At 35.8% G+C, this 12,496-nt stretch overlaps 1 protein-coding gene across 1 annotated transcript in view; it reads right to left on the bottom strand.

Moving 5' to 3' along the window:
• Positions 1–1,775: 1,775 nt before the first annotated feature.
• LOC136814786 (sushi, von Willebrand factor type A, EGF and pentraxin domain-containing protein 1-like) overlaps positions 1,776–12,496 on the bottom strand; it is a 53,688-nt gene continuing 42,967 nt past the window's right edge. The window contains exons 29-38 of the mRNA XM_067071210.1: positions 11,739–11,864; positions 11,241–11,417; positions 10,369–10,530; positions 9,883–10,062; positions 9,311–9,484; positions 4,393–4,566; positions 3,670–3,843; positions 3,082–3,417; positions 2,421–2,615; positions 1,776–2,045 (exon numbers count right to left, since the gene is read on the bottom strand). Coding sequence (XP_066927311.1) covers positions 1,897–2,045; positions 2,421–2,615; positions 3,082–3,417; positions 3,670–3,843; positions 4,393–4,566; positions 9,311–9,484; positions 9,883–10,062; positions 10,369–10,530; positions 11,241–11,417; positions 11,739–11,864 — 1,847 coding nt within the window. The 3' untranslated portion in view covers positions 1,776–1,896. The remainder of the gene's footprint in view (positions 2,046–2,420; positions 2,616–3,081; positions 3,418–3,669; positions 3,844–4,392; positions 4,567–9,310; positions 9,485–9,882; positions 10,063–10,368; positions 10,531–11,240; positions 11,418–11,738; positions 11,865–12,496) is intronic.

Here is a 12,496-nt window from a genome sequence, read left to right as displayed (position 1 = left end):
GGAAGGGGTGTAATCTATAAGATCACCTCAGTTAATAAAATATATCTGGGATAGGACTTTACTGGCAATCAAGAGAAGGCTTTAGGCTTCAAACCATACAAGAAAACGCACTGGATGAGAAATGGATCTCTGAAATAAACGCGTTGTCAACAGAGATTGCAAAAATTGAACCCCAAGAATCATCGTGCACCATATGACATTGGTGGTACATAAACCCATAAACGAACGGATGTAACAAAATTGTTTTATTACTGGTTAACGACCAACCAAATCAAATAAGAGCTTGTAAAAACTCCATCTAGTCCCAAGTTGTTAGACGAAACCATCGGTCTGAACTTTCTGCCTGCGATATTCGGAACTTAGTTGGAATAAGTGTAAACTTTTAAGCCAATCACAAAAACTTGGAGATTCAGGACAAACTCGAACCCAGTCCCTACTTAGTTCGCTTTCTTATGATTCGGAGAGAGCACTCATGTATATCAGCAAAATCAAAAAGTGGTGCAAGTGGCTCTGGGTCTGGGTACGAGATTGGGATAGGACAATAAGCAAATGCGAAAGTTGTTGTTCGATGAATTATTGAGATCGGCAGCTCTAATTCCCACAAAGCCATTTGCACCACAATAATCGTTGAAATATACTGAGACACCCCTTCTCACAGACCCGGTAGGATTCTTTCAGCCATATTGAGAATTTGTGTATTTTAACATTTTTGAGAATTTAATGTTCGGGCTAGAATTGCGATTTTAATACTTCTAATCTATTTCATGACGTATTTTGATTTTAGAGGGGTTCAGTGACTTCTAGGTTATATTCCTAGACCTTATTAGAGCAATATTGAGCTTTTGAATCCTGAAGATCGCGTAAGCTTGTAAGTTTTAAGTCTCATGTTAAAACTCCACATTCCAAATGTAACTTAGAGCACTTAAAAACCATTTGTGGCGTTTAAAATGTTGCAGTAATTCCCATTTTTCTCTAATATTTTATCCATGATCGCACCTTTTGATTTTAATAATGGACGTTGCGATACAAGCCGTGAAACCATAGTCATTATAAAAACACTGGTCTGGAAGGCTTTTGTCTCTTTTTATTGTTAAAAGATGGAGCTTACGTACCAAAATCGATTTATTTTGCAAACTTTTTGATCATGTGATTAGAAAATAGGCCAATCCCAAGAGGAGAATTTGGTAACGTGATCAAAAACTATGCAAACCACAACTTGCCTTTTGTTTGTAACAAAAGAAAATTGAACAAAAAGCTACAGCAATACATTACCAGACCGGGGTTTTTTATAATGACTATGGTGAAACTGAGAGGGTTAAAAAGGAAAAAAAAAGAAAGATTTGTTGCGTCGTACCCCGGGTGATAACTTCCTCATGACTTCCATTAATCAAGGACACAGAAGCCTACTCTCGGGTACCTAATAGCCGTCCCCCCCCCGCTAATTAATTTTTCGAAAATTTTCCACCCAGGACATTCTTATTACAACCCCCCCCCCCGCTTATTAAATTTTGGGAAAATGTTTTTGAAAGTTCCCTTTTTTGTCCTAATTCTGCTGTATTAGCCCCCTTTTCAAAAATTTCCACCCAGGACATTTTTATTCCAACCCCCCGCTTATTAAGTTTTGAGATTTTTTCCAACCTCCCCGTATTTCAAACCCCCCAGCTATTAGGTACCCGAGAGTAATTGACATCACGAAAGACATGTTTTTCTAGAGCAGAAGATAAAGCATTTCTTTACCAAGGAAGATTACCAAAGTGAAAAAGGATAACTTAGTGTTTCCTCGATGAAATAAAACAAATAATTCTTCAGAAAAATGACATAAAGATTTAACCTTTTTTTAAAGTCATACAGTTTTAAGTTAAAATAAAATTTTGACAAATTCATCAACCATCAAAGTTAATTACTATCATCCTCGACAATGGTCGCGCGGAAACCTTTAGCGTCATAAAAAGCATCCGAAGTGAACTTCAAATACATGACGTTTGTTGAACGGATATCTAAGAAACTTCCTTGATTGCCATAATAAGTTCCGATCTTTGTTTGGCCTGGCAAAAATAAAGGATGAAATTAGTACAACAGCTTACAAAAATCGGTCGAGTAGAGGCTATAAAATAAACTGAAAAAACCACCAACATGAAAGAAAGGACCATCACCTGAATAGATTTTGGGAAGAGCTTGAATTATGAATCAGAAAGTTAGAGTCGAGAGTTTCGGTGCCGGCATTTCTCGCCTCAAGAATCTTACTCTTGACTCTAATCCCCGGCTCAATTAATTTCTCTAGGGGCTTATCAGACATAACAGAGAAAGTGCTCCGCATTGTTGTGTCAACATTCATAACAATATGCTGTTGTGTGTTTTAGTTAGAAAAGTCGTCGTTTGATTTGACTGACTTTTTAGATAAGGGAATTAATTTCACTTACTTCCAATGGCTGAGATTGAAGACCATGCTTCCAAGATATCATGATTGTCTCGTGTATGGAACCCATCAAACTTCAACTTGAATTTCTTTCCTGGTAGTATGATCTGCCAACTGCAACTCAACTTACTATTGTAGTGTAATGGGTAGTTTGGTGTTTCAATAGTCTGCCCCAGGGAAGTGATTTGTCCACCACAAGCTAGAAGAACATAACAATATTTTCTTTTGAGAATATAGAATATTATTTAAATTTGATAAAGGAAGTTCTGGGTTTGGAAAAGAATAGACAGGCAGTGTGGCTTTTGTTAGGCATTTGGCCCAGATACACCGTAATTGATAATAATTATGAAAAGTATGAGCTAACACTTTACAGTACGCCAGATTCGTAACATCACTTTAAGCCCGTAGAGCTATAGTATTTTTAAATTTCCGGTAGACTTCGACTGCAGACTTTTTCAGCCCAAGATAAATGGTTCATCAAATTTTCCAAAAAATAACAAAATTCATTAGAAAGATTCGAATTCTAAAAGAAGAAAGAAAGAAGAACTCAACTATGTTATAGTTCCGTGTAGTTCCTTAATGTTATTAATGTTATAAAAGGAGCCAATTGACTTTATTAAAATCTTAGACCCTTATTATATAGGGGCAGAAACAATGACCATTACCTGATGCAAAATAATCAGATGTAAACCCATCCAAAGTGACATTTCCGTTGGTAACAAAACGAACATCCATTTCATTGGAAGGCGATGTGATCTGAAGAGGTGATCTCAGCACACCAGACAAAACATACAACAAAAGTCCAGATTTGCCATCACGAAGTTCCAACACATCATTACGGCTTTCAGTTTTAAATGATGGGATGTTCAATGCGACTTTCTTGCTGTTAGCAACAACAATCTTGGAGCGACAGTACTGGTTGTTCTTGTAAGAGTTTGGATAACCAGCAGATGAGAGGGATCCAGATGGTCCAACCAGTTTGGCATCTCCACATACTCCAGCTGTGAATTTTAAACAAAGCATTATATGATTATTGTGATTCAAAAATTAAACTAATTTAGGGCTAATAGACATAAGTTCTGAAAAAAACTTGTATAATAAATTTTTGCAAAAGAAAGCTCCACCGTCAAAATCTCGAATTCTAAGTCAATATGCTCTAATTTAGTTTTGGCACTACTTTCATTTCTCCTTCCAGGTGAATGGATTTTATTTAAAATTAAGAGTTTTTCTTGCCGAATTTTAATTTTGCTTACCAACACAGGATGGTAGTTGATGACTCCATCTGCCAGTTAATAGACATTGTGCTGATCTAGATCCTTTCAGTGAGAATCCTGGTAAACAATCAAATTTGACGACAGCTCCATAGTTTCGCTTGTTTCCTGACATCTCACCGTTAGATGGTGCATTCAGAGCAGGACAGGTGATTTCTGATGATAAGGAAAACGATTTTGGATTAAAAAGTGATTGTTGATTATGAAGCAAGGCAGGGAAATTAATACAAATGAGCGGTTGTCTTTCCATAACTAGGCACGTCGACCACACTGCAGAAAACGGGTAAAAAATCTTCCCGTTGCAAAAAAACTAGAAATATATAAATATGAACTTCAACCTTCATAGGGAATTCAATAAAACTTCGAGGGTGAACCACCAAATAACTCCAGAGGCTTTCACATACCGAACGCTGTCACTCCGTAACATCCAAGTTTCGGATATTCTTTGATTTCAAATGGACGTACACACCTCAACTAGGAAATAAAAGCCAACCTCTACTTGGCCTTTTATTCGGATGCGGTAAAAAAAGGTCGGCATGGGCCGCAGCACTCCTAATTACAGACCAACTGACACAAGACCAAAAGAATCGAGCAATCTCGTATGACGCCAGACCAGTGACACTTAATGGGTTAATAAACACGTCAGATCACTCAGCCAGTGATCAAAACAGGCGCTATGGTAAAGGAATACCACGAATACAGTACCTTGGCACGATGGTTTGGATCCACTCCATCGGCCACTGTTTTGGCAAGATCTTTTATTGTAACCGGATAACCTGTAACCAATGTCACATTTGTAAGTCACTTGTTTTCCAAAGCTGTAATCATCACCAATGATTTGACCGTTAGCAATTGATCCTGGATATCCACAGCTGTTAACTAAAAGGGAGGAAGATAGGTTTCCTAGATTGTGAAGCAAAACTGTTATACGTAGTAAATCATCCATAATAGGGTACCGTTGTAAGAACTAATTTAGGGTTTTTGATTAGACTTTTTTGGAGAGTTTTAAAGTAATAATGGCAAGAATTTTGAATATCTCAAAACATCTCTAGAAATATTGACAAAATTCTAACTTTGGACGAAGAGAAGACGCACAATTACTTTATAATCAGAACAGATTTTTAGCTAATTCTGACGTGTTTTTTTCTGGCGGAAAGTCATGTCGGAGCCCCCCCTTATAAAGTCATAAAGCCCTATCTACTGGCTTGTTCAACACTAAAATTGTGAAAGTTTATAATAATAATATAACATTTTCAAGATGTTGTACGTTTATTCAGAATGGCCTTCATTAAAAGAACTCGGAAAAATTCTCATTAAAAGTGAGGGAGAAATAAGCTTTTTAGATAAACGATTTTCATTGACAAAGTTTATTAATCTGTGGTCTCACAAGCTACCTTAAAGGAAGAAATTTTTGCGGGAATTTAATTTGGCGGATGGCCAAAAAAGTTTTTTCAGAGGGAATTTAATTTGGCGGATGGACGAAAGAACTAAATTTGGCGGTCACTTAAAAATTTAACCTTAAGATGGCGTCAAAACAGCGAAAAAATAGCAAAACACCTTAAAAGAGATCATATTTTCAAAATATTTAATTTGGCGGGAATTTAATTTGGCGGATGGTGGAAAAAAGAAATTTTGGCGGGAACTTAATTTCGTGGTTTTCAGTCAAATCCGCCAAATCCGCCAAATTTTCTTTCCGCCAAAATTTCTTCCTTTAAGGTAACAATATCTCTCATAAACGCAATAGACAACCATGCCAGCTCATAGTAGCTACTTTGATAAAAATTGGCCATACACCGAAAGGTTTTACTAAAGACAATCCCATTACATGTTTTTTTTATAAGCAAGTGTCTGCCCCTATATCAGGCTCGCATTATGCTTAGCATTCTATTGCTCTTAAACAATAGAGCCCTTGTTTAGGTACCAAAAACTGAGCCTGCATATAATTATAAACATTATGCTTATAGAAAAAACAATAGGCTTCAATTGCCATAACATTAAGAGCAAGTTAAGAACATTTAAGGATATAATTTCTTAGGAAATGGTAAAATTAAGAACATTTTAAGAACATTTTTAGGCTCAATAACTGTGTAGAGCAAATTCATAAATTTATTTCAAAATTTCGCTGTTAAAAAAAATATTTTTATTTGTACGTCTGATGATTGCCGTAAGGCATGAAACTTGAAGATTTTAACAGCGAAATTTTGAAATAAATTTATATTTTTCATTATTCGTGATTGATTTCCTGGAGGTTGCATATCACACTGTTTAGTTAAATAACAAGACAAACTTTGTCTGTCCGTCTGGTTTGGATTTTAATAAAAACTTAAAGGTTTTGTACGTGCAATGGGAATGAATGAGAAATTAGAAATTTTCCAGGAAGTTTATTAAGAAATAAACGAAGGAGAAAACATTAAATATCACACCGAACACAAAAAGGAAAACAGATCTCCTCTTTCTTGACAGCGCAGATGTAGGGTACACATGCACACACGAGCTGTATACTCTAGAGAAATGAATATCATAACTTTTGCCACTTTTTTATGCATTTTGTATTTCGTATCACTACAAACTTTGCAGCCTGGAGGAGAACCTATGCTTATTCTTGGACTTTATCATCAGTGTTATGAAAAGAGAAACGAAAGTTGTTCATCCAGTCTATGTCAAGGTGCTATTGATTTTGCCCTCAAGCAGAAAAAACTAGAATGGGATAACTTTTTACTGGAGAGAAAATTTGATCGTATCCATGGCTTACTTTCAATGAAAGACTTTGAATATCAAAATATAAATTTTTGTGGACACGAAAAAGCAGTTTCTATTGCTATAGACTTGAAGTTAAACCAAAGCTATTCAGTGTCAAATAAAACTGAAAACCCTCCCAAGTGGAATGGACACATAATTAAATCCTGGCAATTTTCATCAAGAATCTTTCTAGTGATCATACACACACCTCAAGAAATTTCTAAGATACTACAGGGAATTCTATTTGGTGACGATTTCATTGTATGGGTAGTCAATAGTGATTTTGGAATCTCAGAATCATTGAGAAGCAAAAATTTATTCGCCAATAAAAACACTTTCCAGAGAAACGCTTATTTGCTTTACCGAACGATAAAAAGGACAGTGGCTCGCCAACTTATCAACTAGATTTTGAGTTTTTTCATGATATCCTTGTAAAAAATTCGCAAAAACATCAATGTTCAAAATTTTATACGTTAAAATACGAGGAACTGAACAAAATCTCAAAAACAATATTCGATATAATTCTAAAGGAAGATATCAAAACTGTTTTAGTTATAGGAAAAAATAGTTACGAGTTTTTCGAGCAATATCAACATTATTGGGCGTTCGACTTAGATTCCTACCACAAGCCACCGAAAAGAACATTCCTTTTGATCGATTTTATCAGATTACCTTCAAAAACTAGACACGATATTGATTATATATCTAATGTCTTCAGCCTACGAAAAATGAATACTAACAGTCTATTATTCGACCGTTTTCTAAAAAAAATTAATAAAAGTTCAGCGAAAAGAAACCAGTTGGCCACCGGCTACAACTGTATGACCACTTTTAACAGCCTGATATTAAACACCTTACAACTCGTTCAAATATTCCGAGACAATAGATGGAATGTATTTTCAAGGGTGACTTATCCTAGCTTCAAAAAGTCTTTGATTAAAAGGGCAAACGCTGTTAATAACGAAATTAGAAGCTTTAGCAAGCTAAAAGTGGAATACAAAGGTTATTCTGAGAGAACCCATTATTATAGGTTTATAGATGGATATATCGGGTATCTAAGCGAAGAATCAGAGTCTTCATGCCCTATTCCCATATGCGGTAAAGGAAAAGAAAATTACTTCGGACGTATCCCTCAAAAGAATCTTGGAATATGGAGTAATGATTCTCAAGGATGGAGTTGTCATCAATGTCCTTTGAACTACTTTCAATCGAATAATACAGCGATCCAAACCTCTTGTAAACCATGTCCTGAATTGGCATTATCAACTCAAAAGCGTGATTCTTGCTATGACCCATATTCTGATAAATTTCTGAGCATTCATGATCAAGCTGGATTGAAATTAACATGTGTTTTGTGTATTGCAGGTTTTATATTGTGTTGTTTTACTTTGGTTGTTTTTGTGAAGAATAGACATACTCCAATTGTTCGTGGATCGAATTTTCCTATTATGTTGGTACACGCCCTATCGATGCTTTTGTTATTCCTGGTCATACCCTGTCCTTATATTGGCTTGAAGACATCCAAAGAACTTTGTTTGATGGAGCTTTTGGTCACTTCAGTACTGGTGTTTTCACCTTACACGTTGATTTTAATCAAATGTCAAAATTTACTACTCGCATTCAATTCAAAGTTACGTTTATCGAGAGGAACCAAGCGAAAAGCTTTGATCAGTCAAATATTTTTGGTCCTAATAATGATTCTAATTGATCTCAATGCATTGCTTCTGAGTATTTACTCGGAACATATCGAAATAGAGCTCGAACACAATCATACCGAATACAAAAGAATTTACAGATGCAAAACTGACAGACCAATGACAGTACAGATAATATTGATCATTCTGCTGCACTTAATCTCAACCATCCAAGCTTATCGGGGTCGTAATCTTCCTGGACCTTTCAATGAAGCAATGCCAATCGTTTATTCGTCGTTTACAAGTATCATGACATACATGACGTACTTTCCCTTACAATTTCTTCAAAGAGACAAAGACATCAAAATAGTATCTCGTGTGTTGATTCTAACAGTTGCTAACTGTTTATTTATGGCAATATTCTATGGTAACAAACTATACATCATAATTTTAAAACCAAAGAAAAACACAAGAGAATATTTAGCTCAGGAGATGTTTAAGATTTCTAGAGCTAAAGTCGACACCGAGTTAACAAACTTATAAGCTATTGAATAGAAGGGAGGTCTTCGTTATGCTTTCCAATATTGCCATTGGTATCTTACTTTTCTTTAATTTCAATATTTATTTGTAATTTAGTAAAGAAAATTATTCTACAGTTGACACTCTCTAATTCGATTTTCATGAAGCTTATTGAATAGTAGAGCGTCGTTTATGAGAGTTTCTTGTTGACGATGACTTTCAATATTATAATGGAGCGTATCGAATAGTAGAACATCGATTTAGAGAACGTCAACAACTGTACCTCAAAATTCACACTATTAACGAGTACAGACGAAAATCATTTATGATGGATCAAAATGTGCAATAAGAACAGTTGATACCAATATGGTGAGTGACTTAGGGCATGGATGAAAACAGAGCCCGAGTGGGTAGTTGGATGTATAGTTGAAAAGCTTGCTCCGCTGTTGGGAAATGCAATATTTAAGTAAATACGTTTGCGACTGCAATCGAGGGCGACCCGCAGCCTACCTTTTCTCTAGCTCTCTATCCAAAGGAGCAGCACTCCATTCCCTGGATACCTCCAACTATCCTTTTTATCCGTCTCTTTAGTTAATTAGCGAAGAGGCATTAAGTAACAAATCTTTGATATAACCCTCTTCGGGTCAAACCCACAATCTTGCGCACCGTAGCTGGATGCTCTACCTTGATGCCCCCAAACTGTGAGCAGCAAAAGAGTAAATTAGACTTACACAAGCAAGAAGGCTCAATACCACTCCAATGACCATCCAATTGACAAGTTCGGACGCCATTACCGGACAGCCCGTACCCTGCTTTACATGAGTAAGTAACTTGATCTTTGTAATTGTATCGAGAACCTTGGATTTGTCCGTTTTCGATCGGTGTTGGTTTGCCGCAGGACAATGCTGGTTAAAAAATAAGAAAGGATAAAATAAAGTAGAACAAAACAACTAGTTTGATTCACAGACCGCTCTAGATATACTTCCTATAACATATTTTTTCGTTGGAGGATAAATAGAAACCTACAAAATAACACTAATGAAAGTCAAAATTCTTCAGATTTCAAATTTGGACTGTACACCCACATTATCGTGTATAGATACAAATTTTCCTTATGGTAGTGGCCCTCCTTTCTACTATAAAGGTGTCAGGGAAAAGGGTACTACTAAAAATAGAATAGCTCAAGTTAATCCAAAATTCACACAAAATCACAATCAAAATTTATTTTTTCCAATTTCTCCTCTTGGTCAGCCTACCATGCAACGGTATAACAATCCAAACGTAAGTGAACTACTTTTCTTACCGATACATTTAGCATCTGCTCCAGACCATTGACTGTTGCGTTGGCAAATTCGGAATCGGCTACCGGCATTTTGTAACATGTATCCTTCGTTACAGGAAGCCATAATGGCGGCATCAACAGAATAAGAACTTCCAATCAGTTTACCATTGGCTGGTGTAGTGATACGTGGACAGTATTGTGCTAGGTACGGAAAGAAGAAAAAATCAATTAATTAATAAGATATGTATTCTAAGGAAAACGCCTGCAAAGTCGCAAAATATAATTTAGAGACTTAGTTGAAACAAACATGTAAATACTGCAAATGAATTTCAGCTCTGAAATTCTGCACACTAATATCATATCAAAGTTAGGAACTTTTAGCTCAGAGAGGAAAAATTCACAGGCCTAATTAGAATCAATATTTATATATCAGTCTTCAATTTTAAAACTTTAAAGAGGGCTGATTAGTAGATGAACACAGACAATGCAAAAAAAAATAGTACTCACGAACGCATCTAGGTTGGCTTCCACTCCACAAACCACTTGATTGACAAGTACGAACCGAGCTACCGACTAAACCAAAACCACCCAAACATGAGAAATGGTAAGCCGATCCTTTCAAAGATGCTTGACCATTGTAAGGACTTGGTAAAACACCACAGTTGACACCTGTAAAACGAATAGAAATTAAATTGTGTATTAAGAAGGCGTTTAGGACTGGTATAAAAAATTATCGACTTAGGAGATTATTTTCGCCTTCAGCTCCACTTTTCGGTTTCAATTTTCTCATTAATTTTTCCAGTAAAAAATAGGATTTCCTTTAGAGTCAAAGTATACTGTGCTGATAGATTTGAAACAGTTTGATAAATCCGTTACAAAATGAAAAGTAAGACAATTAAAATCTTCATGTTCAAAGTGTTAAAATGTTAAATGTACTTTAAGGTGAAACTACTAATAGTATTCGTACCGGTACGACCTGAGTCCGCTTTAAAGGACACCATCCAACGTATCTCCTACCATCTCAAAGACAACATTTTTAGACAAAAGTAGGACTAACTTTCTGCCCCTCACCGTGCAACGCGAGCACAAATTTTGTAAAACTCTCTTGTCTTTTTGTTTTTCTTTTGAAATTATGCTTTGTCGGCGAAAAAGGCACGTTTCCTTTCTACATTATAAAACGCATAGGCGGTTTTAGACCCTGTCGAACTTATCAGATGAAGAGATTTGTAATTACAACTTCATTGTTAATTAACGAGCGTTGAACTCCTTCGTACGTTTCCGACGTACTTGCTCTATTGTCTTAAATCCGCCAGTGAAACTGATCTCTTTAAAACAGTTTCCTTGAAAAATACCGAGAATAAATAAGATACAAAACTTACGGTCACAAGTTGGGTTTCTACCAGACCATTGTCCATTGGCTTGACATGTCCTCTCTGCTGGTCCGTTCAAGCGGTATCGACTGCTACTGCAACTGTATGTAATCAAGGCTTTGTAACTTCCAAAACCTTGTGATACACGACCGTTGACCGGCGAATTGACTCCTGGACATCTGTGAGCTGTAAAGGAAAACATTGGAGATTCATATCAAGTTTTTGTAGGTTTTTATCAATACTGGTTACACCATGTTATATCGAATTTTGTTAAACTACATCAAGGATTTTGCAAAAAACGAGAAGAAAGGAAACAATATAGATTGTTTTTTAACTTTCTCATCATCATATTATATTATATTTTGGATGATGATTTTGCATACCGAAAGATAACATATAATTTCACTTTTTGTGTGATGTGATTTGTTTGGGACTTATAAATGTTCATTGCGACCTTATGAAACTTGAAGTAAATTTGTTTATAAAAGAATAAAAGCCACCCCTTACCAATACAGGAAGAGCCGTCAGATGAAAGGGAGTAGCCTGGTTCACATCGGCATTTGTATGAGCCTCGAGTGTTGACACAAACTTGCTGACAATTGTTGGTGGATGAGGATGAGCATTCGTTCAAATCTAAAGGAAAAAAGGGATTCGTGAAAGATGATTTAAACAATAAACATACTCTCGGTTACCTAATAAAAACAGGGGGTTTGGAATAAGCTGGGTGGTGAAAAAATTATCAAAATTTAATAAGCCGGGGGAATTGGAATAAGAATGTATTGGGTAGAAAATTTTCAAAAAATTAATTAGTGGGGTGGGGGGGCGTTTATTAGGTCCCCGAGAGTAAAATACTAATTGGAGATATGTATATGGTCTATTGGAAAAACATGCATTTTCATAACCTCAAATTTGAAAGTGGCACCTTAGAGGGTTAATCAGATGGTTTGAGGCCTGTAGAAACAATCTTTAGTTTTGGTAAAACCTGGTAAAAAATTGGTTCTTATGCGTTGAAATTATATTGTTTTCTTACTAAAGGTCGAAAACTTTTAACTTTGATATTTTGACTTTTGGATAAGAGTTGGATTAGGTTTTGCTAAGTACAATAGAAAGAGACCACATGTCAGATATCGCAAACCATCTGATGGTATATGGAGAAAAAGGTATAGAGCACAGAACACCATACTTGATAGAAGTTGCAATGAGCAATTTTACATTAAAATCGTGAAGCTTTAGGGCCTAAAGGAAGATGATGAAACTATAAAATC

The sequence above is a fragment of the Clytia hemisphaerica genome, unplaced genomic scaffold (genome assembly GCF_902728285.1).
Source record: "Clytia hemisphaerica strain Z4C2 unplaced genomic scaffold, Clytia hemisphaerica genome assembly, whole genome shotgun sequence".
Lineage (NCBI taxonomy): Eukaryota > Metazoa > Cnidaria > Hydrozoa > Leptothecata > Clytiidae > Clytia > Clytia hemisphaerica.
The sequence above is the reverse complement of the archived record's forward strand: the minus strand, read 5'-3'. Positions and strand labels throughout refer to the sequence as shown.